Source organism: Aplidium turbinatum, chromosome 17 (genome assembly GCF_918807975.1).
Source record: "Aplidium turbinatum chromosome 17, kaAplTurb1.1, whole genome shotgun sequence".
Taxonomy (NCBI): domain Eukaryota; kingdom Metazoa; phylum Chordata; class Ascidiacea; order Aplousobranchia; family Polyclinidae; genus Aplidium; species Aplidium turbinatum.
The window spans coordinates 19,495,348-19,517,883 of record NC_137488.1 but is presented as its reverse complement, the minus strand read 5'-3'; the positions used below and the strand labels follow the sequence as shown (position 1 = coordinate 19,517,883).

At 38.0% G+C, this 22,536-nt stretch overlaps 1 protein-coding gene across 1 annotated transcript; it reads left to right on the top strand.

Moving 5' to 3' along the window:
• The first annotated feature begins 2,729 nt into the window (after positions 1-2,729).
• LOC145786834 (uncharacterized) lies at positions 2,730-22,250 on the top strand. Its single transcript, XM_082598575.1, has 11 exons — positions 2,730-2,835; positions 6,047-6,504; positions 6,988-7,300; positions 12,124-12,320; positions 12,774-12,940; positions 13,471-13,621; positions 13,766-13,866; positions 14,259-14,426; positions 20,030-20,103; positions 21,010-21,117; positions 21,697-22,250. Exons 1-11 carry the CDS (start codon positions 2,766-2,768, stop codon positions 22,038-22,040), a joined length of 2,151 nt encoding a protein of 716 aa, XP_082454701.1. The 5' UTR covers positions 2,730-2,765; the 3' UTR covers positions 22,041-22,250.
• Positions 22,251-22,536: the final 286 nt, after the last annotated feature.

Below are 22,536 nucleotides of genomic sequence, written 5' to 3'. Positions count from 1 at the left end.
TAGGCCAGTACTGCTCAGTAGAAGATTCAACATACTTTGTCAGTTGTTAGCATGCATTTCAGTTATACGCTACTTCATAATCAGTTTATCTGTCAGTTACTAAGCTTCAAACGCTCCATTAAGCAAACTTGCAAAACTTGTTACCTTTTCCATTTAGCATGAAAGTCAGACACAGCAAAATTCTGTTGTTAATTTCGTTCTTTTAGTTATAGCCCACCCGCACCAAAGTAAGAAATATTTCAAAAAGACAAAACTTTTTACCATAATTTTGACACTTTTTTATAATATACAATAAGTTTAGGTTTGTGAAATCTTTCTGCTGTAGAATCTGGTGGAATTGCTTTCTAACCGCAGAACAGCTTTAACTTGACTTGGAGTTGAAAATCTTATAAATAGATGGATGAGTCATCAAATTGCGTATAGGTCAAAACCAGTTTATTCAAGAAACTTGTGATTTGACATTACTGTGTATAGACGTCAGACTATAGAATATTAGCCTAGTGCTGAGACACTACAAATATGACGAAAGATCAAGAAAAACAATAAAACTTAAAATTAAAACTCGATAGTTTATTGAAGAAATTATTATCAGAAGTAGGTTTTGTTTGTTGACGAATGCACTTATAGCCCAAGAAAGAAAAAGCGATAAAAAGTGAAAAAGACTAAATAATGTCAAAATGTCAAGCGGTTATTGAGAAATCACATAGATGCAGCATCCTAATCGCTTGTATGTTTGTTTCATAATAAACAGTGGGCTAAACTGCAAAAGAAAAACTAAACTAAACGTATGTTTGTTTTGAAACAAAGTCCGCGGAAGCAGCTCTTCTTTTTACAGTCAATTACCGTTAATTGGCGTTGTTTTATTGCAAAATGATAAGCAAGTTTGTTTTCGTTTGTATGAAAGCAGCACCATTCATGATAAAAAGTGTGGAAAAGGTCATTTCGTGTACTCTTGTGTGGTTAGTGAGGACAGTGTTTACCATGGTAACGGCTAATCGCAAATTGAAAAAGTTTAGTCGAAAGAAATAGAAGCAGGATCAGGTTGAAACGTTGTCGCAAGCAGAGTTACAACCAGTACAGAACTAGTTGTAAAACAAGATCATTAGATAATAACTGTGCACGATACACAAAAACAGATCAAGTGAAACGGAAATCAATCTTTAGGAATTTTTTCACTTTTTTTACCATAAACGCAGCAGTAGAAAGCGGAGTCAATTGATTGCAAAGTTTCGACAGGCCGCATTATGCTTTTAATATTTTTTATTCTTGCATTTTTGACTTGAGCTTTTTATACTGGGATTGGGTGGAGCCCAAATGGGGGCCACAGAAATTCTTTCTAATTTGCAAAAATAATAGCACGAAGAATTGCTGCAATTCAACGAAATAGCATTTTAAAATATATTTATTTCAAATACGCATACCAGTCATAATGCCTTAATAATAACAGCTACCACGTTGCTATCCATTTTCATGCTAATGGTTTCTTCTTGGTAAACCAGTTCGTTCAGAGTAGGGGGCGAAGATGAAGCTCGCAGACAATAAAGCGGAGGTATTAGCAACCCTAATGTCGTGTAATGAAGCAATTAGGTCAATGTTATAACCTTTTAAAACGTATTTATTATTTTAAAGATGGAACTACGTTTGTAGACGTTGAACTTCGGTACAAATCCAAGCTTTCTCATCCGGCGAACGTGTTAGGAAAGCTAAAATTAACACAGCAGTAACTAATTAGGTTGTTCGAACACTATTGTAAGATGACTTGACTGTATAGCGTGGGGGTGGCTAGTAACATTCGTGGAGCCCATTTGAAGGTTCAAATTAATATTCTTTGTAACGTACAGCAAGTGGACAAATGATTTAATTTGAACCACGCTAAGTTCGACGCTCGGCTAAGTTAGTTGATCAAGGTCACTTTTCAACGCTAAACGTTTAAAAACAGCCGACGTAGTAGCTGAAGGAAGCACAGGTAGAGAAGAACTGACCTCACTGTAGTCACTACCTTGTCAGGTTCAACCATTGCGATTCTCACAGTCCCAACCCTAACGCATAGCGACAGAGAATAGGATTCAATGTTATAATAAGAAAGGTTGTAGAAATATCGGGTTTTAGTAAGCAAGAAAGTTGAGTTGAATGTACTGCAAGCTGCCCGCAAAACAATGAAATCTTTCTGCCTCGTGCAGTATAAGTCGATCAGACTGAGGAAAGGATGTTGCATCGCAGGCAGGGAATGGAAAAGACACAATGAGCCTATTGCAGTATCTTTTTGTGGCAGAGCTTCAGTTTTGCGTTCACTTTATTGTACACAAGTAAAAAATAACCAGACACCAAATCAGTCGTATCTTACATTGATTTAATGTCTGTAGACGTTGAAACAATGTAAAAAACGACTGATTTGCTGGCTGGGTAAAAAAAACAGAAGTTAAAAAACTCTAAAAGCAAAACTAAACGTTTATTCTATAACTTACAGCACACCGTTATTATTGTAAAATTTGACTTAATTGTCACTTTTGTTGGATGTGTAGAATTCCTGATTTACGTTCCATAGAAGTCGAAAACTACTTTTTTGGCATTTATTTCATTTTTCTATTTGAACAAAAAAAAGAACTTTAAATCATGTTTTTTTGCTTAGTTTTTATACGTTCATATACATTTGAAAAAACACTTTAACTTTTTTGAAGGTTCTAAGCTAGGTTTTGAAAATACATAATAAAGAAAACATACCAGATTACAGTTATTATAATTTTGCTAAGCAGTGAAATAGATCAATGGATTTCAATAACTTATACTTATATTTTCTTCTCCTTGTATCCTTTCAAACGGGATCATCAACCAAGAGTGAGTGGAATTTCTTTAATTTAAATATCAAAGTCACAGAAAGTTGAAACTTATTTGTGGCGTGTCTTTACATCTGTCAATCAATCAAACCTGCTTTAACAAATATAAAGTCGCAATTGACAAAACAATTTTGCAATTTTACTTTTTTTATTGTTGTTTCGATGCATTAAACACAAATAATCACAAAATAAGCAATTTGCTGGCGAAGATATCGCCAAATCGCGAATCTAAATTGTCGATTGGCTCAGTCAATTGTAAATCATTAAAATGCGTTGTTGAAAATATAATTCAAAAATAAAGCCCTCCGTTTTACGTTGATGGCACATTATCAAGCGTTGAATGTACGTTAAAAAGTTGAATCCCAATAGAGACCTTGGCAATTTTATACACATAAAAGTGAGGAGACCATTTCAACAACTGCAATGCTTCGTATTCTTGGAAGAGATTTTTTTTCGTTTTTTTAACTCGCCGTTTATTTATAAGTAATCGAGAATTTTAAAATATATTTCGTTTGATCAAAAATTAGCGAAGGAGGATCCATGACGTCTCATCTCATAATGAGAAAATAAGTTTTAACAGAAGCCTCAGCTTTTATGGTGAATCTCGCAGGATACAAGCAAATAATTTGAAAATGGTGAATTGTTTTCTTAGCAGCACGTACCGTGTCTTCCAATGATGTGCTCTGTCACCATAGGGCGCGAACGAGCAAAAGGTAAAGTTGCCCCCTTTTGTTGTAAAACATGTCTCAAATTTGAGAAAAAACTTGCAATTATATCGGCAAGATTTGCTAAGCAAACAGCCATAAAATTGTTTTATTTAGAAAAATTGCAAGTAGCGCAAAACATTTACTATAGAATTTTAATTCCACACGCTCATATTGATGAATTAATTGTTTATATAAAGACAATAATAAGAAAATCTTTATAATTTTGTTATTTACAACTGTATCATGTTGACTTGGACTGTAACAAGATTTGAAATTATCTTTAATCTGGTTAGCCCAATCCTTTTACGAAACTAGCCAAATCAACATCATGCATTTTCCCCCTGACCAATTTGAACCTTTGAGCAGCCACCAAACATCAAATTATGTCAACCTGATAATGCCACTGCCCAAAGCAACGTGAGGTGGATGCCAATTTCATTGAACAAGCATTGTATATGCAGCATAGATTTTATCTAGTATTATGTGGTTTAGGCAGCTACGGATTGAATACCAATTTGATAAAGTATGTGTTCACTTACTGCTTTTAGAACTTCATAATAATGTCGACTAGTTTTTGAAGCCACAGATATGAAATTATTTGGGAATTTTTATGCATCTGCCCAAAATAGTCTGGTCGGTTTATAGAGAAATAAACAGTTTTATTAGCCTAAAAGACTACAATAAAATCCCGCAGATTTGGGCTATTTTTGCTTCAAACCCCCTAAAAAATTGTTGATCCCCTACGGCTGTGTTTGTTAGTAATAGCTTAGAAAGCTGTATTTTGCCGCCGTCAATTTTTTAAAGACCAAAATAAGGCTAAGAAGCTTCTTCAAAAATCTAGTAAAATTCCGGTAGTCTATCCGTTTTCAGTCATGGTTTAGTTTTGTTTGTGTTCGTGAACGAACATGAACAAATGGCGGTGGGAAGGCGCAACGGATAAGGCGTTGGCTTTCCAATTATGCAAACCTGGTTCGACTCCCGGCTTATGCTGGTTGTTGACAAACACCGCTCACCTCTACCCAGGGTGTAATAAATTGGGTGGGCGTAGTTGCTGAAGTAAAGGCGGCCGAGAAAAAGGAACTGGCCACCCTACTCTCGTTAGTGCCAAAGGCTTAGTACAATGAGAACCCTATCTTCTCATCCCCCGATGCTTGAATCAAGTATGGGACCCACCTTTACCTTTACCTTAGTTTTGTAAAACGTCCAAAATTTGTCAATTGAAAAGGCAAAACTTACTGTGAATTGATAAAATTAATTAGTCCATGTTCTTGAAGCCAAACGTTTGATTCGAATTTGATTTGTACAGATACGTCAGCATCGCTCGATGACGTCACAAACCAAGCAATTAAATCAACAAACCTAAATTAGAGCTTTTAACTAGGTAACTTTAACCGCCTACAAACGATTGTGTTTACATCATGATGATAGGGTAACTGTAATTGCACTGCCAGATAATTGTTCGCCTGGTCTCGTGTTCAAAGCTTTCTTCAGGTTTATTAGAGAACAAAGCTACTTTTTTGGCATCCACTAAAGACAATTAAAATACAAGACACCGTTTTGAAGAAAGTTCATATTTCACTTCTCGTCTTTCCAGGTAGAATATTAGCGTCGTTAACAATTCTACAAAATATTTTCTAAAAGCAAAACAGACATAAAAATATTTCACAACCTGATTTTTGTTGCAATTTCAACAGAAAATATTGTACAAACGTAGGTAACAGCAACAGGTATAGAGTTGACTGAAGGTGCAAATTTTCATTCGCCGTTACAACTTTCCACCACCTTGCCGTAACAGATTTGGTTATTACCATCTAAGTATCAGCACTGGTCTGGGTAGTTGACCGATGAAGGGTCCAGTCGATAGTCCCAAGGTCTCTAGTTCAAATCCCTAACTGACCACTTTTCATTCCCAAGCCTACCACTGTTGCGTAGAATGTACACAATCCGTTAACCCGCCCGATAGCTCAGTTGGTTAGCACGTGACTTCGTAAACGAAGAAATTTCAAGATCAAGGGGTATGGTTCGACTCTCGGGGTATGCGCTTGAGCAACACATTCTAAGAACTGCTCTTCATTCAGCGGCACTTAAGTAGCCTAGATGAAATAATTTCGCCCGCAACAACACTTCAACAATCGGAAACTTCACTCTGTCAACCTCAGTGACCGGGCCTACGTAAGTGGTTTAAAGCATCTACAAGTATGCGAAACTGCCAGGATTAAGCTCTCAAAGAAGCCTTCCCAGTCCGAGGATAAAAATTCAGTCAATCAACGGATTGTTTTGAATTATTGAAAAAAAAAATCAAAGGAGAATAAACCGACAATCACAGATAGAACGTAGCTGTGCCTGAGAAAAACTAGTATTTGCAAATGGACACAAAGATTGGCTAGTTTGCTTTTTCGTGCGCAACAAAAACTAAGGCGCCAGCTAGGATGATTGAAGATAGCGTATCATCAAAAATAACGTTAACGTTTAACGTTTTTTTAAGTTTTTGTTTGTTGTTTGCAGGTTCGCTGCGAGAAGTGCTCAACTTGCCACAACTAACAACGGAACATTCAATCTTGCGTGGGGAGGCATGGACGTCATCAAATGACGTCATCAAGACCTCAATGAGCTCTGTTACTGCTTGCGTTTGGGTCAAATCGTCAGATTTGAGAAAAACGGGAACTCTGTTTAGTTACTACACCAGCGAGAGAGACTTACAACTAGGTTTGGTGGCGTACCGCTTTGGCAGAAAACCAAACACAGGACTCACGAACCAGTTGGAAACAAACGAAGTTGATTTGTCGAAGAATGACACCAATTACAACTTATACCTTGTTGTAGGCAAGAAAATTTTACCCAAGCCTGTTTCGTTGCGTCTTGATGACGCAGTTTGGCATTACGTATGCATGACGTGGGACAGGTCAGGATCCTGGCAAATACTCATGGACGGGAGGCTACAAGATAATGGAGAACTCTTTCAAGTAAAATGACATAGCATAAGATATGCTGTGATGTATTTAGAATGCAAATGAGCATAATTTTATGGATTGATTGAATATCAAGTTCAATAGTTTTTAACATTGAAATAACAATATGATGATCATGTCAGTGACGGAGCCAAGGGGTTAGGAACAGCGACTGGGACGATCGTCAAACTAAAACAAAGAAAAGTAATTTTATTTACGGTGTATTTGCAAGGTCAGATTAATGTAGACCTACACATCATTATGTTTTGTTATCATTTCTCCCCGCTTAAAGATATTCTACTTGCTGGATTCGTCCTAAGATGATAATGATGATGATTGTGATAGTGATATTTGGCTTATCTTACGCATTCGCAAATAGAATCGTATTATTTCTTGTTAGAAGAAATAATTTTGATCCGGCCCAGAGATAAGTAGTAGGCCTACTGCACATCTGAAAAAAACATCTTGTAATGATTTAATCAGAAAGTTTGTTCACAGGTTGGAGCAAGAATTCCTGGTTACGGTCGCTTCTTTTTTGGGTCAACTATTACGACAGACAACTCCACAGAGTTTGGTCTATTTTCTGGGGAGATGATGGGTCTGTCTGTGTGGGCTACTGTCTTATCACCAGTTCTGATGACCAGAGTTTCCCGTTGCAATAATTACCAAAGCCAGAAACGACCAACATGGTTGTTCGATTATTCCAATCCCAGCTACAACAGCTTGCGTTCGTCATTGGTGTACAATTGGAGGAAAATGGACATTGTGACCACCTGGCCTGCAAAGTTTCAACCAATCAAAGAGATGTGTGGTATGTTTACAAATGTAGTAGTAGTAGTCCAGTTTTAATCCGCTGATGTCCCCGTTACCGAGGGTGGCCGAATTCACCTCCAAATGCCGCAATCGCCTTCACACCCTGCCTCCACATCGATCTGTCTAACGCATCCTCTCTTGTCAAGCCCACCTTGCTGCTTTCTTCCTCAACTTGCTTTTTCCACCTTTTCTTGGGTCTTCCTTGTTTTCTACGACCCTCCACTTGCAACTCCAGCTCTCTTCTTCATGCCGTCTCAAAACATTCCCATACCACTTATACGATATTTATTATCCAATATCATAATAATACATTTTTATTTCTATACTTGATTCTTGACTAATGTAACGATATGTATTCTAACGTCATCGCTCTTTTTCACAGTTTTAATGACGCTATGCAAAAACGAACGCAATCAGCACAGCTGTTTGTCTTGTACAACCCGGTTTTACTCTTTTGATATGACCCGACCTGGAATCGAACTTACACCTATTTCCGTTAGAACTTGAGGCGGCCACCAGTCGGCCAGTGAGCTGGTTACCAAATGTACGTAGCAAAGTCATCAGATATTTCTACTCGAGGTCGTAAACTGCAGTTGGGAGGTCATTTTCAATTCGCTACGCTCGAAAGCAATGCTCAAATTCTGATTAGAAAGTATTTGTATTGCACTTGAGGTGTTCGCGAATGAATGTTTCTTAAGACAACAAGCCTTTTTCTTAATTTATTCCAGAAGTAACTTATTTTATTCAAGTAAGGAACCGAAAAATGTTTTGAGTAAAAGGTTTACTTGACAATGTTACTATGGAACGAATTTTGACGGTGAAATAGTCTAATTTACAATTAGTCAGTGGCGTAGCCAGGAAAAAATTTGGGGGGGTCTAAATATTTGATGAATTGAAGAGAACGACAAAGTGTTGGATTTAAGACATCGCCACCTGATGTGCAGTGGCGTATCCTGGTGGCTTGAGCAAGGGAAAGCAATGAAACTGGTGAGGGTTAGAGCGTGCCGAAGGCACGCGTATTCTAGGGGGGTCCGGGGGCATGCTCCCCCGAAAATTTTTTGCAAAATTACACTTAAATAATGGATTATAGCGCTTTCTGGAAACACTTTTAGGGTAATATTTGTATGAAATTTATTAGCAGATAAACAGCTATTAACTTATTAAAGGTAGCTCTTACACATGAACGGGCAAAATCTGCGGCTGAAATTAGAGAACACCAAAAACTCAGCTACACAAAAACCCAACAGAGTAAGCCATTCTGAAATTGCTTCCACAAATTAGTTAAAAGAAACGTAAATCGAGTAAATTTTGCACGATTTACGATTTGCAAAATTTATTGGTGTCTTTCTGTGTGTCTAAAACAAGTCCTTAAGGTGTTAATAGCCAGATCTCTTGGAAAACGTTATAAATTTCTACAAATTTTATCATATTTTCAACAAAGGGCTCAACTTCGGAATCCAAACTTTGAAAATTTGGGGGTGCGATGGCCCCTTTCGCCCCCCCCCTGGCTACGCCTATGCAATTAGTACAATTTTATTGCAGATAAAGCTTTGTCCATAGTTATCAAACAAAAGCAACAAAACAAGCAAACCAGACAGCATGATCAATTAATGATTAAGAGCCTGCTGATAATGTTTGAAGTAGTCTAATCTGTAGAAACCAGTCAGATTTTATCAAGAAAATTATCAGAGTGTTGCCGGAGTTAATACATAGCTGAATAAAGAACAACATGTTCTAGGGATGGTAGAAGTAGGGGATTGCTCACTCAAAAAGAAGGTGGACAACTGGAGGGTCATAGAGTTATGACAAAATTTGGTGCAATTACAGCTTGAGGTCTACCGCCATATGTCGCATACCAAGGTGCAGCGTGTTTGACCTGTCTACGAGTGTACAAAGTGTGTATTGCCAAAACAAATGTATGAAAATATGTGATATTATGCTTATGTAATGCTATACTAGTCATAATAATGCAGCAATGGATTTCACGCTACAGTGGTAACAGTAGTTAACCTCAAACTGATGTAGTATGGTTCTATCGATGTTCTAGCATCTTAAACCTCGCGCAAAATATAGCATTTCATTTGTTAAAAATTAATTTACGTAAAAGCAAACAAAACTTTTTGCAGTTCTGCCAACTTTTAAATTTTGAAGTGACCCTCCAGCTGTCCATATCGTTAGAAAAATCAATAAAGCTAGTCGTCCGTTATTCCACTGTCCCTAACATGTTCTCTCCTAATAAGACGTCAAACGTTATAATATTACAATTAATTTGATGTTCACCTGCGCTCACAGGCATTGAGGACATGAGAATTTTTCACGATAAGCCGAAGCGCTGTAGTGTTTAGGCTACATGTGGATAAAAAGTACAGTATTATATTTTTAATGACTTGAGATCAATGCTTTTGCGTGGATTAATTTCCAGGAAAATTTACACTTCCTATGCCTGCTTAGCTTTCGCGCACATTCTTGATAAGTAGCCTATGCTTCTGTCGTCTGTCTAAAGCAGGGGTTCCCAACCTTTTTACGATCTCGTACCACTTGGACCCTCTGTACTGCCAAGCGTACCACTTCTTGCAGAACAACTAATTTGATCGAATCATATTTTATTCAGAAGAATAATATCGGCCTACTAAAATAACACCAAAGCACCACAACTACATTTAATGAGATTTTTGTTTAGGCTAGCTGTCCACCAATTGGTCGATGTGCGGTGTAAATTTGTCGACAGCGCATCGAAAGTCATTTCCGGACGCATCTAGTCGGTTTCGATTTTTTGACTTGATGTTTATCATGACTGAAAATCCCTGCTCACATTCCCACGTGGATGGGAAAATGCGTAGCCTACTGGCTACTGGTAGCTGCGGAACAGCATGGGAAGCTAACGTTGAATATGAAGAGGCCATAGGCTACTGAGCCAGAAGTTTATTGGAGAATATTCCTTGTAACCGTTATTGAACATTTTATTCCGATCTATTTTTAGCTTACAACTAGCATTATTCAACGCTATTTGTAGCTTAAGCTATAAAACAGTAGATAATATCTATCAAGAGCAATCATTTGACCTAATTAACGCCCACTGTCCCACAGCGTTGTACGGCTTTTCAAAGCAACTGTGTTCCTTGTTGACCATTGAGATGACCTGTATTTTGAAGACCGTAAACGATACGAAACAACAGGAATAGTTACCTAACAGTAAGAATAGGCTTCGGGATTTTTTTGCAAACAAAACCAGATAAACAAAATATATTGAAAAAAAAAACGGAAGCTGCCCACGTGCCACCAGAAAAACCTTCGCGTACCACTAGTGGTACGCGTACCACAGGTTGGGAACCCCTGGTCTAAAGTCTAAACCAGGGGTCACCAAACTACGGCCCGCGGGCCAGAACCGGCCCGCAAACTGATTTCATCCGGCCCGCCACGTGCTGCGGAAATTACAGCTGCACTACAATTATGTACATGTGCTTCCCTTGGCATTAGCAACCGTCTTTGGCTTTGCCTTTTTGTGTAATAGACACTTCTTAGTAAAAATTGTTCGTTCTTATAGTTCGTTGTTGTATGTTGAATTTGTACATTTTTCCACCAGGCAGCCTACATGTTGGTGTTCTGTTTTTATTATTAGGCCACCACAAATGGGCAGGGGATGGAATGGAAGACGTTTTTTCCATCTTCCATCCTGAGATTTTCTTCCATTCCATCTCCATTCTATTTTAGAAATCTTCCATTTCATCTCAGAAACCTCTTCCTTCTTCACATTTTGTGATCTCCACGTTGAATATGCCACAAATAAACCTAAAAACCACAGGCTAAATTTAAGCTAAAAATTTAACAGCAGTATTTTCCTAAGGATTACGTACCGTTTGGTGTTGTTGGTTTAATACGAACCGAAAATCGAATTATTTCAGCAAGCAACGTAATATCTTGCATGTTTTGATAAAGCGTTAGAAAGTTAATGATGGAATTGAGATGGAATGATGGAAGATTGTCTTCCATCCCATCATCAAGATTTTCCATCCCTTTCCATCCTTGACATTTTCCATCTTCCATCCCAAAATCTGTCTTCCATTCTATCCCATTCCATGCAAATGGGGACAGCCTGCCTAGGCCAAATTTGGAAAGATGTAACGTTTTTTCAAGAGCACGATGCCCTGTAGTGTATCACAGCAGGGGATGACTTTTCCAGCTACCTTTCGATTTTCATCACAACTTTTCTATTCCATCGCTGACTTTGTTATTTATTGTGCTTAATCCAAGTCAATGGAGATTCTAAATAGTTGTATATCTTTTCACTATTTGCATCCGGCCCGCAGCTGTTAATCTCGCAGCAATCCGGCCCTCAGAGATAAAAGTTTGGTGACCCCTGGTCTAAACCAACTGGACTGGACACCCAAAGTCATCTACAAAACGATCATGTTTGATTTAAGAGTGTATTGTGACGAGCAAAATTAACATTAAAGGCAGTTTGGTTTTGAATCTTCATCCTCGGACTGACAAAACCTTGATAGGTTATTCCTGGTAGTTTCGCATACTTGTGGAGGCTCTAGATGCAGGACCGGTTTCTGAGATTGACAGAGTGAAGATTTCCGAATGTTGAAGTGTTGTTGACTTGTTGTTGTTGAAATACTTCAGCCACTAGGTGCCTCTAAATGGAGAGCAGTCCTGAAATGCGTTGCTCAAGCGTATACCCTGAGAGCCGAACCAGCACCGCTCGATCTTGAGGAGGGCGCTTAACTACTGAATTAGCGGACGAAAAAGCGTTTTCATTTAGAATTAGACCGCAATAACTTGCATGCGATGGAAAATAAAATTTTAATTTTTTTGCAGCAAGTGAGGTCACGGTTGATTGCCACCATGGTCACATGATTATAACCCTCTCGACTCAACGATTTGAGTCACGTGATCTGAGCCAAAGCAATTTGCATTTGAAAGATTATGCCTGCAGACCAACCGTCAGAGGGCAGTATAGAAACAGATTTGTATTTGACATCAATAATTTCCAATCGTGTGGAACAGAAAGAAGTGTGAGTATTTTTATTAGATTTGAAGGAGGAATTGATTCTAATCTAAACAAATATTGACACAAACCCCTAATTTTGTGTTTGGAATTTCTGGTTAAGACCTACAGCTTTTAAGGTATAGTGACTATATAAATCAGAAATAGGATTTTGCCAAAGAAAAAATATAGACCCAGCTAATAAAACTTGAATAGAACACCCAAATGAGTAGCGTTTCATAAGAAAACATTTCAGAATTATAACTGCTTTAAACATTAATTGTGATGTTGTCTTAAACATGGAACAAAAACTTTTTGCAATTTGTTAACGACGTTTTGCAGTATCACCCGTAGCAACGCTCTCAATACGACACGAAATCAAGCGTTTTTTTGTAAAATCATACGGGTATCAGACTTTTCAGCATAAATGTACGAAACAGAATTAGTGTCTGACTAAAAATTATCTACATTCTTCTCTTAGGTAACTGACTCCGAGGTAATTTATATTAATCATGTAAGCAATTCTTTTGGAAAGTACAATGCGGTTTTTGGAACTTTCCTCTTCAAATCGGAGATCAGATGCCACTACCCCATCGATCTAACTGTCAGCACACGACTCGTTGATCCAGGAATCGATGACAAATTAGTGTAAGTGTTTCTTGGATGCATCTTTAGAAAAGTGAAAGGATTAAAAAGCTGTACGTGTCAACGAGTTATATGTAATGTTGTAAAGATACTAAATCACACAGTATGTTGACTTTAGAAATTATTTTTACGATGCTTCATCAACAACGAAAAAATTTTCTTCTAACCCCAGCACATCGTTTCGGTGATTATGACCTCATAGGTCATAGTTGTGATTGCGCAAGGCATAAAATATTTCCAAACTCCAGATTATGGCCAGATACAAAGCGCGCTTGGATGTCATACATGCAGCAGTTCCTTTTTTTCTTGGTGGAGCTGAGTTGTCTGATATCTAAAGTATCACACATTAACCTCGTGTAGCCTACCCAGATAGCAAATCAACCAATTTTTACATTAATTCAACGTTTGTAGCCTGCAGAAGAAGAACTTGATTTGCTGCCTGGGTGATTATCATGTTCAGTATCTATCTACTCTTCCAATGGTTGAACTTCCACCTTAATTCCATTTCTCATATGAAATTGTTTGATTTCCAGTTTTCGAACTCCGATGGTCCATCCAAAAACAAACACGAAGGACATAGAGGCCTCGGTTACAATGTTCCAAGACGGAAGCTTCTTGCAAACTTTTAAATCATTCCCTGAACTCCAACCCAATGACAACCTATATGTGGGAATCCTGGTTAAGGTAAGACCGATAAAAGTTTGAAAAGCATCATAGAAATAAACTTTGTAGATGGCGTTCCATGGCTCCACGCACATCGCAATACAAATGTCCAATTGTAGAAAGTTGTGTTTTACTTTTTCTATTTTTGTTTTCTTGACTTTGTAGAACACAACTACGCAGACCCCGATTGATGACGTCAACGTGGTGCTAGATCACTGCCGCGTGACGTCAGGAAATACACAACGTCAGATCATTGGAAGAAATGGGTAAGACTGGTATTTACTGATTGGATGATTTTAAATTTTTATTCTCGGACCAACAAAGCCTCTGATAGGTTATTTCTGGTATTTTCGCATACTTGTAGAGGCTTTTGACGCAGGCCGATCACTGAAATCGACAGAGTGAAGTTTCCGATTGTTGAAGTGTTGTTGCCAGGGAATTATTCCATTCACTGGGTACCGCTGAATAGAGAACAGTCCTGAAATGCGTTGCTCAAGCGCATACTCCGAGAGTCGAACCAGCGCCGCTTGATCTTGAGTCAAGCGCTTAACCACTGAGCTGAATCTTGTTTCTAGACTTTAAAGAGTGATATTTCAATAAACGTTCAATAAACCGCATTACTTTATATTACTCTATATGGGTTGCCTTTATGACGTAGTTGCTGGTCGGATGATGAGGTCACAATACTGGAGAATGGACGGCGATCGCAAGGAAGATTAAAGTTATCTTCACACTTATTCGCGCTGACTAGTGCTCCAACATTTCTAGAATGCTCGACTCATCCCTGTGTTGGCGATTCTTGTACGCCGTCTTGCGGCAAAGAAAAGTGAGTTTAGTTGATTTTCACTGTCGATGCTCAGACAGGTTTTAACATTTGATCATGAAAGTCAGTAGCGTAGCAAAATAGGGGTTAATGATCACAATCCAATCCATCTCTAGGTATGATAATGATGATGAAATCTAGGTTTTTACTTAGAAACATTTTTTGAAAATTATTAGTAGCCTAATATGGTGGCAAAGCAAAGATGAAAACAATCAAAGTGTATCACAGAAGCACCAAGCTTTTAATTTAATGTTAGGTTAAGGCTCTTGACATTAAATGTCACTATAGAGAGCAAGTATGAACTGTCCTTGGTCGGGACAGTTGTACTGATTCAGCGTCATAGAGCTATGGGAAAATGCTTAATTGCAATTTGTTTATACAGTAGGCCGGCGCAAAATCTCGAAAAAAAAATTTTTTTCTTTTAAATTTTTCGTCAGTTTGGAATATTGTTCCTTTTGGTAAATGTATCTCCTACACCAAATTTCACAAAAAAATATTAACGTTTGACCCTGGTTCACCTGGTTTGAATTTTTTCAAAATATCGAGTTTTCACTTATCCCTGAAATTGCTCACCCGCTATCTTCTAATGCACTCTAGCATCTTAATGGACACAATAAGAAGCAGTAACACAAACTTGTAGCAAGCAAAGTGGTTTAATTAGCAACTCCATGAACACTGACACATGTATTACTCTCAAAATGTTGAATTCTACCACATTTCAGATATAATTTTCTTTGTGCACTCTTCACGTAGTAAATATCTACTGCTTTCAGTTTCTTGAATCATATGACGATGTTTATCGATTTTCACAGGCCAACAAAACTTTTTTATATAAAGACATGTGAGAGTCATTTTAAGGTATTTCGAGGCCCCTGATTTTAAAAATGCACTAAGTTTTCTCGAATTGGCTTTAGTTTTTGAGTTACAGCAAAAATATTTTTTTCGTAATTTTTGAGCCCCTATAGATTTAACGTCGTGTCGTTTACTACATAGACAAAACTGGAAGTAATCCCAGGCACATTTCTGAGTTGTATAAACGCTATTTGGAACCAATCACGTTGATTACAACCCAAACAAACAGCTATTTAACGTTTACTGGCCTAGTAACAATCAAAATATGATGTGAAGTAAGCCTGGGGATACAAGATGTAGAATATATAACTTGCGTTTTGCATTAATATATTTGTTGATTTCAACAGTCTCAGACTTACTAAGTAAGCTACTAAGTACAAACAAAATGCATACATTGTTTTGCTTAACAAACTAGACAAATAAACAAAACAAAGCTATCGATGAACAAACGCAACTCTTTATTATGATCGGCCTACTGAGCAACACCCATCAAGGTACGAAGGCCATTTATATAATTACAGAATACAAAGTTATGTTCTTCAATAAAGTAGCTGCTTAGAATTTTATTCTTGCTGCGGAAGAACGTAATCTTGGCCTTGGAGTCAAGAATGCCATGTTGATCGAGATGAGGAGCCAAGATTGCAGCTACCACTTTTGATAACTAAATCTTTAACTACTACAGTAGGTGGTAGAAATGGTTTTGAGAAAAAAACTTGACCTTGCTCCAAAACATTACTGAAGGTATTGAGGTTACTCTCAGTCATGCCCGTTTTCCTATTGTTTCAAGCAAATCACCACTTGAAACTGGAGAGGGCAAACAAAAAACAGAAATAGCAACGTCCATGCAATGACTCCCTTGCACACTCCATGTAAACATGATGTTCCAACTTCCTTCGAACATCCTCACCGTGCAGAAATATCAATTTTCATGGTGATTCCACGGCTCTCTTTATGCCATGGCACTCTGAACTTCTTAGCCTTGAGCCAAGGAACGGGTTTGAGTGCAATGTTTGCATACTTTAGGAGGAACCCAGGACTTATCTTGATCACCCAGCTTCATGTCAAAGTAATAATAATAATGCTTGTTTTTATATAGCGCTGCATCTATCGCAGAATGTGTTGGTCCTCTGCGTTGCCTCGTGCAGCAAAATATATCTGGGTTGTTTGTACAGCATCCTACTTGTCAAAGGCATATTTTATTAGCCTATATGCCATTTATTTAGCCTATATAGACCAGAAAAAAACTTCTTGCAGCAAAGACTTGGCCTTAACAAAGGCTTGGAATAAAACTTCATTTGTACAAGTATCCATTTCAGTAGGCCTACCTTTTCAATATAAAGCTGCATTCATAAACACATGACTTTCGGGATATTTTTCTTGTGATGTAGGCCTACTGATTCACAACTGTTTTCATTGAGTATTTATGTCTCCCTAACGTTAAACACAGTTCATTTCAACCTCTGCTTGCGTTTTGAACTTTCGTGCAATATGAACTAATTGAACTAGACAAGTGCAATTATGACATCATAATGGTAAACAGGGCTGAAAATAAGTAATTTGCCAATTGAAAGCTTTTGAGAAACGATTTCAAAAATATTTTCATTGTCGAATATCTCGAAAACTAGAGCCAATTCGAAAAAACTAAGTGCATTTTCGGAATCAGGGGCTCTGAAATACTCTAAAATGACTCTCATCTTTTGTGACAAATTTTTTTTGTTGGTCTATGTTATAGATTCACTGACTGCGAAAAGGTTGTAAAATCAACTAAAATGACACTAAAAGCATGCACTATTAGTGACTCTCAGACTTGGAGCAGGGATGCCAGCGACAAATTTCCAATAAACTTAGATTGTATGCTAAAAAAAACCCAGATGAGGCGAAAAAAACCCAGGTCCAGAAAATATGTAGTAAAGCGGTAAAAAAAAACCTGCGTGTGCTTTCAGCACCATTTTAAATCATTACACAGAAGCCTCAGAAAGCTACAAATAGTAACACGTATATATAATTATACAATATACATGCTTATGTTGGTTTGGGTGTTTATTATATATGTAATATAACTATATACAAAAAACAAGAGGTGGTAGGCCCAGGGGCGCCGGAACGATTTTTGACTGGGGGGGGCAAGATTACGAAAAAAGGGCACTTTTGTTTAGTAAAAGGCCAATTTTTTTTTTCAAGTTTCAAGATAAAATATAGCGATAATGATAATCCGGTATACAAAGAAGGGCACCATCCTATGTTATAATGATGTAACCTACTGTCAAGCCTTAAAGCAGCCTGTGGCCATGGCCGCTAAGTAGTGGTTGAATGAACCGCCGGTGCTACCTCCTCAATCATCGAAGTTTGGCCGCCGATCTCTTCTAGCCAATTATTTAATTTCGCAATAGAATGATCGTGGATTAACTGTCGAAAATATGCAGTATCAAAGAGTGGCGCAAAATTAGGTTAGCGCGTCATAATCGCCACTGTTGTATTGCGCGGGGAATATTTGTTATTGATGGAATATATCCATCTGCGATCGCCAGCGCTGTAAGTCTTGTTTGTAACTTCCGACGTTTATTTTAACAAAGTCTTAATCCGAAGTGCTAATTTACATCGGCTGGCAATATTGTCGTTTTTATGTCGATTCGATGTTGTCGGACATTGAACCGTTGTTAAAAAGGAGAACTAAGCTATTTGACATCAATGGGGAAAACATTTTTTGATCATATTTTGCAAAAATTATATGCTTCTTTTAGTAATGTACATCATTGAAATAGCTAAAACCTCAATTGCTAAGGCAACAGGGATCAGATGTCAGTAGATGAAACAGAAAAAATATTTCGCACTTGCTAGTGCATCGTCAGTTCTGATAAAAGGCAGTTAAAGCCTACAAGTAATGTTTTAATCATTGAAATACTTATTTTGTTACCTTGCCGTCATCGTCAACACATGTCGAACGTTGTTTTTCGTTGCTAAAAAGAATTCTAGGGGAGTGGCGAACTTCTATAAAATCAGCCACATTGCAGACCGTTTGAATAGTAGCCTACTGGATTACAATCCTGATAAAGCAGTATTGTGTGGTGCAACGATTCTCTTGTAGGACGTCGCCCAGGCCCAGACTTCAACAACGCTAAGTGATCATTTTAGCATTGTTGCAAGTTTAATTCTATTTACTTGTGCTATCGTTATTTTTATTTTGGCCTCCAAGCACGCAGATTTGGCCGCCGAGAAGGAGCTCCCGGTAGGCCACGATGGCTGCCGAAAAAAAAAACGAGTTTTAAGGCCTGTACTGTGTACTGTGTTGCAACATTTTGTGCTGTAAATATTATTTTGAGGCAAAAATGAAAGATTATAATTAGGCTAAAAGCGAATAGCAGAAATTGTTATATTGCAAAATGTGCAGTTGCTTACATGACTTTAAACGTCGGCTGCATAGCCGAGTGGTGAGAGCCCTGGAACGGCAATCGAAAGGGCGGCCATGCCAATCGAAAGGGCGGCCAATCGCCCTGCCCCCCCCCCCCCGCTTCCGGCGCCCCTGGGTAGGCCTAGATGGGCTCACAGCAAAGATTTTGGTTCAAAATTACGTTTATGGTAAAGCGTTTAGCTAGCAAGGTTGGGTCTGCTACTATTCGGTGAGTCCGATTCGGTGAGTTCCTAACCTCTAACCCTAACCTTAAAACGGCAATGATAATTAGGCTACGGTACCCGATAATTTAAAAAAAAAAAATTGAAAAAATCAGGAAATAGGGATCGGACTCACCGAAACGGGCCATTTTGAGCAAGGTTCAGTGTGTGTTTAACCAAAATTTCTAAAACTGACTAGATGTATGAGTGTATAGGCTAGCCATTAAGGTTAGTTTTGACTTTTGAACTAAACTTTTGGCTGTGTGAGTTGTAGACTGCGGCTGAGGAGAATCATCATGCCTGCTTAGTGCTTACAGTTTGGTGTACAACTACGATAACTTGGTTCTTAGCAATAAACCCTGCTTAGCCTTTTTAATTTGAACATAATGTTGAAAAGAATAACTCAAATTCACAATAAATAAATGTTCAGTGACACAAATAGTTGTACTACTCCAATTTTTAGTCATCCACATTTTCATAAAGTTGGATCATTTCTTCAGCATCCTGTACCTCACTGACTGCAGTAGCTGATGCAAAAAACATTACCGGTACCTTATCATTTTTGTGTTGCAGTGTGGACCATTTATCGAAGATCCCAGTGCCTTAATACCGCGCAAGCTCTGTACAAAGTTAAAAACCAAAAAAACCTAGATTTACCTAAATTAGAAATAAAAAAACTTAAAACCCAGATGTGGTCAAAAAAACCCAGATCTAGGTGGAAAAACCAAGCTCTGGCATCCTTGACTTGGAGTAGGGTGAAGATGTTCCACGTGGAAGTTAACAGAGGAAGTGACGTCAAAATCACGTGGTCAAATTTTGAGAAATCCTCTCTTCAGATACTGCTAAACCACTTCGAAATTTAGTAATTTTTCAGAAAAATTCAGAATTTCTCCTTGGGTGAACCAGGGTCAAAGGTCAAAACCCAACAAACATTTTTGGTTTACAAATATCAGTGAGCAAAATGGAACATTATTCCAAACTGACAAAAATTTTAAAGAACATCAAGGAAAATGAGCCACCCTATTATACAGTTTAGTTAATTGACCTATAAAGTTGGCCCCAATTTCGTATATTTAGCTGATATTTGTAAAATTCCTTTATGTTTATCAACTCTTTAGTGAAAATATCGCTTCATTGTTGCGCAGACCAATTCTCGGTTTCAAAGAAGGAGATGCCGCTGTGTCTTGGGGCGGGGAGAGAAGGCTATTATCAAAAAGAGGTAAGGAATTATAAATAATCAGACGCCTATTTGTACGAGAATCTTTTAAGGAAAGACGTATTAGTAAAACAAACGTCACAAAACCTATAATTTAAGTTGTTAACTTAGATTATGAAATGAAAAAATCAAAACTAGATTTACACACATTTTTAGGTAAAAATATCTATCAAAGAATAACTTTAGAGAATCATGGCCAAGTTAATATCCCTTGAGCAGTTTATAGTCGTGATTTAATCGGATCTTGGTTTGGTTTTTGAATCATTATCCTCGGACTGACAAAGCCTTGATTGGTTATTCCTAGTTTTGCATACTTGTAGAAGCTCTTGACGCAAGGCCGGTTACCGAGATTGGCAGAGTGAAGTTTTCGATTGTTGTTGCTGAGGAATTATTCCATCTATTAGATGCCGCTGAATGGAGAGCAGTCCTGAAATGCCTTGCTCAAGCGCATACCCCGAGAGTCGAACCAGCGCCGCTTGATCTTGAGTGGGGCGCGTAACCACTGAGCTAACGGAGCTGATCTCAAGCTTTGTTCTGCGTCATGAGACCACATATTAGCGCAATGATACCAGGAAATGCATTACTGTTATTTAGTTATTGCAGTGTTCAATTGGCTTACACTTGACTTTCAACTTATATCAATTTGGAAAAACAAATGCAGCACTTCACATTCAACCTGCAAAGAGTAAAAATGTATGATTCAGGTGCAGTAGAGTTAACAGGGGGTCCAGTAGGTACTTTGAACCCAAAACCTTTTCAAGAGACTCGAAAACTTGAAAACACCACCGGGTATTCTTTGGATACAATGAATTTTTCTTATAAATGTTTTGATTTGGGGCGAAAGGATCTCATTGATACCGCGCCCTAAATATCCTCTCAACGGCCGTGATCACGTGTCTTTTGTTACAGCTGTAAATCAACAAAGAATAGACCAACAAGAAAGAAGTTATCAGATCCGTGTGGGGCCGATTTTTGTGAAAGGATTTTACTCTTCGGAAAACACGAGTTTATCGCATGGTAAGCTTGAAGGCTCCACAAAGCATTTAGTTTGGTTGGTTCAAACCTTTATCCTCGGACTAACAAAGGCTGTGATTGGTTATTTCTGGAAGTTTAGCATACTAATAGAGGCTTTGAACCCTGTTTGAACCAATGACGCAGGGCCGGTTAGCCGGTTACAGAGTTTGACACAATGAAGTTTCCGCTTGTTGTTGTCTGTGAATTAATTCATCCATCCACTAGGTACCGTCCTGAAATGCGTTGCTCAAGCGCACACCTCGAGAGCCGAACCAGCATCGCTTGATTTTGAGGTTTCTTCTTGATTTACTTCTGATACTATTCTACATAATGACTCATCTCAACACTTTCCATCTTTTTATATCAAATCTCCATGTCTAATAATCATGAGTTTGAAGAAGCGTCTAAATAATTGCGAATTATCATCTGGAATACCTTGTAGGCTTAATAGTTTACACTTTAAGAGCATACCATCTCATTGAATGCCTGATGAGCAACCTCATTCAATCGTTATTCCATATTCTGTTGTTTTATCAAATTACCCACAGAATGTAGGTAATAAAAAAATATTATTTCAAACAGCAGCAAACGAAGATGAAGAATTCGAGACGAATCCAGTGTTTATCGCGTTGGTTTCTGTTCTTTCTGTGGTGACTCTTTTGTGCTTGGTGCTCGCTGCCGCGCTCATGCGGAAGAAGCTTCTTGACAGTCGACGTTATGACGTCACAGACCGCGCTGAAAGTTCTGGCGGCAAGCGTGTTTGTGGAGTGAATGACGAGCGCTTCACGTCACTTGCAAGTCACAAGATATCGACAGTGACGTCATCAATTACAAGTTTATCTTCGTTTGAATCTGAAGATTCGGCGCAAACAGACACTGATGAAGCACCACCACCGCCACCTCGTGGCTTCTATATATTGGTGTGAAAAGGCTTATCTATGACGTGCGTGGCATTACGTCATCTATCGCAGACTTAAGCAGCTTTGTGAAAGTTCTTGTAACGAAATAAGTGGAAATATCAAGCATTGTTTTAGGAAAATTTATTTTTGTTTTTCTTGTTATTTTTTATTTCTCGATTGTTGACCGCAATTTATGCATCTTTTTTATTGCTTGTAAAGCGGATTAAAACCGTTTAGTCGTAATTTTTGTTGTGAGAATATATGAAATAGACTTTCAATGCTGCTGACACTCATTTGGGAGATTAATCAGATAGCCACAGAGATGTTGCGCAGAAACTGCCTCCCTCAGAAGCAAAAGTGCGATTAGATGAAAAGGCGGACCAAAAATTCTTCCAGCGCCGCAGCAACAACTAATATCATGACATCATCTATGACACATAAAGAAAAGATGTTTTAGTTAATTTGAAAACAAATTGCATTTTACTAACGCAATAAGATATAATAATACCGCAGTGAAAAATAA

Bases quoted from the DNA above. Each gene is read 5' to 3' on its own strand.
- LOC145786834 (XM_082598575.1), top strand. From the start codon at position 2,766: ATGGATTTCAATAACTTATACTTATATTTTCTTCTCCTTGTATCCTTT. The intron at 13,622-13,765 runs GTAAGACCGATA...TTGACTTTGTAG, and splicing joins ATGTGGGAATCCTGGTTAAG to AACACAACTACGCAGACCCC. The intron at 13,867-14,258 runs GTAAGACTGGTA...TTTATGACGTAG, and splicing joins CAGATCATTGGAAGAAATGG to TTGCTGGTCGGATGATGAGG.